The sequence below is a fragment of the Vicia villosa genome, linkage group LG2 (genome assembly GCF_029867415.1).
Source record: "Vicia villosa cultivar HV-30 ecotype Madison, WI linkage group LG2, Vvil1.0, whole genome shotgun sequence".
NCBI lineage: Eukaryota > Viridiplantae > Streptophyta > Magnoliopsida > Fabales > Fabaceae > Vicia > Vicia villosa.
This window is the reverse complement of record NC_081181.1, coordinates 153,858,235-153,864,769: the sequence shown is the minus strand read 5'-3', so window position 1 is coordinate 153,864,769 and position 6,535 is coordinate 153,858,235. Positions and strand designations below refer to the sequence as shown.

The window sequence follows — 6,535 nt, the reverse complement described above, 5'->3', positions numbered from 1 at the left end:
GATAACAGAAATTCTTGACTTTTAAGTAAAAAGGTTGCTAAGATCAACAAGTTATAGAAAAAATATCTTACTAACTTCACCTTTAGCATAAAAAATAGTTCAATGACAATGTTTTAGAAGACTTATAAAGTTTGTTTCATTTTCTTTGTCCTATTATATATTCTCACTTCGTTAGTCTCCACAAAACTAATCATTGTTTATAATACTCAATCAATTCAAAGAAGCTATTTATATAAATGTGGAAAAATTATGTGAAAAAATTCAAGCATTTTCTTCATCATAGTCATAGCCCAATTTCAACCATTTATTTTATTATTTAAAATTTAACAATTACATTAAGAAGGAAATTTATAGCATGCAACTGCATTTTATATACAAAAAGATGAACATACTATATACAATCCATTGACATATAATACATTATATAGATATATATGGACCAACCAATTACACCTAAATGAACAATGTCTTGATCCTTATAATAATATATCATAAATCTCAATACTTATTTATGTGATTATTGACCCTTCAAAATGATGTGATCTTTCATGAGACTATGGCTGGCTTGAATGTTGTCTACAAATAAATAAAAATGACAAAAAAAATTAGAATGTTAATAAGATAATTTAATTATTATAAACACATCTTAAGAAAATAATATACAATGAAATATGATCGACGATAAATATAAAAATTTAAATAATTATGCACTTTCCTCGTAAAATTAATTATTTTACACGATTATCTAATCTTTTCTTACCTTATAAATATTTATTGAAATATTTTAACTATGAAATTAATAAAATAAGATATTTGTATAAAACTTCTTTTAATATAATATGAAGAACTTTAATACTTATATACTTACTCTATGAAATCTTTCCAATAAGCATCATCATTTGCATCTTCATTCATAAAATCTCCCCATGTTTCAAAGCTAGATGAAGAAATGTTATAACTATGATCTTTTTCATTTATCATATTTTCTTCGTCCATCTTACCTGTTAGCGAATGTTGCGAGACCGAAACAAGCTTTGGAAGAGAATTTGATGATGATATTGTAGAAGAAACATTTGTATTACCATCACATTTCTGAAAATACTCACATTCTTGAGGTAGAAATTGCTGAAGAGGAGCTTGAAAATTTTGCAAATTATTGGGGTGAATTATTTGAGAAGAAAAACCAATATTGGAACCATCATAGAAATTTTGCATGTTATGATTAAATCCCAAAACATCATTCATCAAACATTGAGGAAGCTGTGAATATTGTTGTAACCTTAGAACATTATTTATGTCACAATTAGTGACAATATTTGCAGCATTCAATATTATTTGTTGAAGATTGTTAAGAAGGTCTAGGTGATCTGTTCTTGGCCTGTGTGTCACTGGATCTAAACCCATTTGCATTAGCTTTTTCTTTAAATGTGTGTTCCAAAAATTCTTTATTTCATTATCAGTCCTTCCTGGAAGATGTGTTGCTATAGCTGCCCACCTTAATCATAGAACCGGAAATAAATAATTAATACATCGAAATTAATTTACATATTAGAAGAACATAAATAATTTTAGGATCACTAAACATATTATTGAAAAATTAATTTTGATATTTAATAACTTAAAGGCCTTTTTTTTTTAAATTTAAACATAAATTTAATTTATATTTATTGACCATAATAAAAATATTTAAAAATAATAATAAAAATTGATAATAACTTTTAAAGTAAACTACTCAAAACAGTTTTTTCATTTAAAGCATATTCTCTCTTTTTTTTTTCATTTTAATTGACATTAGAAATAACATAATGAGAGCCTACTTGTTACAAATTTTGTGAATTTTTAAAAAAAAATAAAATTATCACTTTTAAAAGTTTTCATCTGTTTTTATTGATTTTTAAAAAGAAATATATATATAAAAAAATCTTAGAATTGCTTGAAATTTGAGAAATTGAAGAAAAAAAAAGGTAAACAATCACAAAATTCATCTTCTGCTTTTTAAAATAATTATGAACTATATAATATCAAAATCTAATCACAAGAGTAATAATAAGCTTACTTATTTCCAAGAACTGAATGTAAATTGATAATGAGACTTTCTTCTTCATCAGAGAATTTTCCTCTTCTAATATCAGGCCTTAGATAATTATTCCATCTTAGTCTACAACTTTTTCCACATCTATTCAATCCTGCAAGTTTTGGAAGAGCTCTCCAACTTCCATGGCCATGTTTCTGAATATGATCCACTAATATTTTATCTTCTTCTGGACTCCATGGACCTTTCTTCAAACCACTTTCATCATTGCTTGGTGTTCTCATCATCACTGCATGCACTTACAAGAAAAATATTACTATGTTAGTTTGATTGCATGCATGACCAAAATAGAAAGATTAATAAGTAGAATAATCCAAACCTTGAACTATATATTATGAAGGGAAGGATAAAAAGCTTATTAACATTTACTACACAATTTGTTATTTATAAGGTGGTGAGGTTTTGGTATGAATTTATGACTTATATATACACATACGATTTTGTGATGGGAAATTACAATTTTGCCCTGTATGAATATTTTATGTTCAAAGTCATATAGTTAGTACTACTAGTAAGAACATATATCCTATATTCTTATCTTTCTTTAATTTTCATCAAGACAAAACTTTATGGAAATGTTTTTCTTATGAAATGAAGCATTTGATACTAGGAGTGTTTGTGGACCGGTTTGATTCAGTTATGAGAGAATCTAATACTCAAATTGATTAAAACTAAATAGGCTGATTTGAATTGGATTTGTAAATTTTTACAATAAAGCTCAAATCGAATCGAACCGAAAAACAAGGGATTCGTTTGGATTGGATTGATCGAGTAGATAAAGAAATGCAAAAATATTTAAAAAAAAAATTTATTTACATAAATTAATTTTTCATAATAATATAGAAAAAATATAATATTAATAGTGTTCAATGCTAAATATTATATTAGCAATTTTTCCTTAATAAATTCAAAAATATCTAACAACACAAATATGTAATATAGAAAAAAATATAATATTAATAGTGTTCAATTGTAAATATTATATTAGCAATTTTTCCTTAATAAATTCAAAAATATCTAACAACACAAATATGTAACGTAAAGACTTTTGAATCTATAACTAGTCACTTGAGTTAGTATGATAATGAATGTGTTTCATAGCTCTATGTTCAGTTATCACATTAGACTAACAATTTTCTAATAACAAATTAAAATAGCATAACTTGTTCACACACGACGTTTTACTTTTTTTCTTATCGAAATTAAATGATTGTTAGTAATTTTCATGATAATTAATTATGGTTGGTTTGGGTTTGACTTGCGGGTAGAAAATTGAAAATTTAATTCCCGAATCAATTGTCATTGAATTTCATTAGTTTGGTTCGATTCTTTCCCGAACTGAAAAAATGTCAAACTCAAACACTATGATTTGGTTCGAATTCTGATTTAGTTCGGATTTACCCGAATCAATAAACCACCCTATTTGATACATCTATTTGTATTTAGAGTATTTTAACTTATAAGAGTTAGTTGCCATTAAAAAAATTAAGATTAACTAATGAGTACAATCGCATGAGTAGAATCAATAGTTTTATTTAAATTTGTTTAGTTTTAATTTGAGATTATAATAGTCTTAATTTAGATATAATTGATATTTGTTTTCTTGCACTTATTTTTTTAAAAATATAATGTAATTTAATATAGACTTAGAAAATGGTGGTTATGGTTCATTTAAATTTAGTATAACTCTCACTATAAGTTAATACTCCCTCCGTTCTATATTATAAGATAAATTTATTTTATTTTTTAAATTCACAAAATAATTAATGAATCTGGTCTGTATATAAACCAAATATATTAATTATTCAATAAATTTAAAAAAAACAAATGTTTCTTATATTATGAGATAGAGGGGATATTTTATAACTTCTCTATTGAATATATGTTTGAAATGAATTGAGATTTTTAGTGTTTTTTCTCCTCCTAGAGTTTTTAAATTAGAATTTGTTTAAATTTTATCGACGACTTTCTTACCATCGTGGTGATTCCTCTTAACTTATCAATCTCTTGTGACACCTTCCTTTTCATCTCATTTCCACAAATCCATTTTTTTATTATTATTTTTCTATTTTATTTGTCACTTTGATAAGTCATTTGGTTAGTTCATTCATCTAATGTGGAAGTAACTTTTGTCCACATCAGTGAGTTAATTAATTACGTATATTGTTTACACATAAAATAGTCGTTAGCTAAGAATGAGAATGACAAACAACTGAATTTAGGGTCAACTAAATGAAGGATAGTTGAATTTAATACAACTGAATTTGAGATAGACGAAAAGTATTAAAAAAACATGTGAAACATAGTGGCACTAACCGAAGAGACTATCTTCACACATATACGTTCAGAGGCAAGGTTGCATGTGTGGATAAGGAAAACCAAAAACTGTGAAATATACAACCAGCAAGGAGAAGAAATATGCATTATCCACGAGAATAGTGGAGCGAGTCTATTATGTATGCCATAATATATTGGTCATTTGGACTAGTCTTGTCTATAAATATTACACTTGCAGATTTCATTTGACACACATAATCAATTAAACAAGTCTATTTTTGTAAATTTGTTCTTTTTCGTTCTACTTTATTTTTGCATTTAATTCTTAGTTTAGTAGCTCACAAAATTCAACTTTGTACTTCAATTTTTTTTTTAAAGTTAAGAAACCATAGTATGCTATGTAAATCATAATTGATAGTTATTAGTCATTCACTTAACTAGCTTTTAAATTTGACAACAAACGTGACACGCTCAATGATACATTGTTGCCAAATGATAAAATATATTCGCAAAGACACTGTTATGTTTGGCGTCACACTTTTGTTCTCTCATATTTTTAAAAGAGTTTTGAATCTTTCTTGAACACTTACAAACAATTTATTTCATCTTTTACCTCACTCTCTCTCCATTGTTGTATGAATTTGAATCTCATTTTTAAAGATTTTCAATTGTTGAGGAGATTTATTTTTGAATTTAACATTTCTTTGAATATTTGGTTAAGATTTCAGAGATCTGTAAGGTGTGTGGTGTTGTGGCTACATACAAGATGGGAGTACTTCTCAATCTTTGGAAAGACCAACACTCAGGATACAAGTAGGATTGAGTAAAGATTGTAGCAGAACGAAGACTTAGGAGAAGGTTGATGGGGCTAGGATATTTAAGAGCGATTTAGCGAGAACATTTCGCAAACAATTCAGTCTGTAGATTGTGTATAGGTCAAGGATCCAAATTAAAGATCTTCATAATTTTAGAGTTCATTTGGGTATTATAATTGTACTAAACTCGTGTAATTTTGTCACAATATTATTGAAAGACAAAAAAATTTCAATGTGAAACCATTGGAGACTAGAGTAGGCGCAAAGCAGGGATGAACACGCTGAACTAGTATAAACTCCAGTGTACATTTCTCTCTCTATCTCTCTCTATGTCTCTATTTCTCTCTTCTCTCTCTCTCTCTCTCTCTCTCTCTCTCTCTCTCTCTCTCTCTCTCTCTCTCTCTCTCTCTCTCTCTCTCTCTCTCTCTCTCTCTCCCTCCCTTTTAATTTTGTAGACATTACATGATTAGGTTGTTCTTTATTGCTTTCTAGCATTGTATGACATTAGTATTTCTTTTGGTAGCGGTTTAATTGTAAAAATGTAGGTTTTGTTAGAATTTGAACGTTGATTTTGTCTTGTTATAGTTTAAACTAAAAATTGTAGTTGTAAAATTCAAACACCGTTGGTATTGTAAAATCACACATCTCGTGTAGTTTGGAAATTATTCAATACAATTCATTAGTTGGTATATTTGGTTGAATTTGTTATCAATCTTGCTTGTACTGCAAACTACATAAGTCATTACGTACTAATTCCAATTTATAAGCATAATTGCTCTATTCACTAAAAGTTGTTTTCCCCGTGCAAAATCATTTTCATTTTATAACTTTGATAAAAAAATTCAAACTATTTTCAACGAATGTTTTAACTTGAAGGTCTACCCCCCCCCCCCTCTAGACCATTGAATATTCCATATTCTCACCCAACAATTGACCTCAGAGTTGGTCTTTTTGTCAAGTCTAATAGAGCATATAATAGAGCGTCACTTTTTAAATGTGACAATTATGTTTATTGGAACGAAAACATGTACATACACTGAATGTCAATTGATAAGTATCTATGGATAAAAATTACTGGCGGGCCTTTTATTCCCAAAGATGAAGTCGATAAGAGTACACAAACTATGTGGAACGCTCTTTAAGTCCTTTAAGAGGGAATTGAAGGCATTAAGCATTCTAAAATCAATATGTTAACAGATGAGTATGAACTTCTCCATATGGAACCCGGTGAGTCTGTGGAATCTGTAACACCCGTATAATTTTAATATTAATTTAATTGGAATATTGAATTAATAATTAGAATTATAGGGATTTTGTGAAAATAATGAATAAATAATGGTTTATGGCATTT

The 6,535-nt window shown here is 27.5% G+C and overlaps 1 protein-coding gene across 2 annotated transcripts; it reads right to left on the bottom strand.

Moving 5' to 3' along the window:
* Positions 1-409: 409 nt before the first annotated feature.
* LOC131647115 (transcription factor MYB53-like) lies at positions 410-2,474 on the bottom strand. 2 transcript variants are annotated; one of them, XM_058917027.1, is made up of 4 exons: positions 2,412-2,474; positions 2,057-2,330; positions 869-1,495; positions 410-576 (listed from the first exon to the last, which is right to left on the bottom strand). In XM_058917027.1, the coding sequence occupies exons 2-4, from the start codon at positions 2,317-2,319 to the stop codon at positions 555-557; spliced, it is 912 nt and encodes a 303-aa protein (XP_058773010.1). In that variant the 5' UTR covers positions 2,320-2,330; positions 2,412-2,474; the 3' UTR covers positions 410-554. The 2 variants fall into 2 exon arrangements, with proteins under 2 accessions (XP_058773010.1, XP_058773011.1); XM_058917028.1 differs by having other exon boundaries at positions 2,057-2,321.
* Between the last annotated feature and the right edge of the window lie 4,061 nt (positions 2,475-6,535).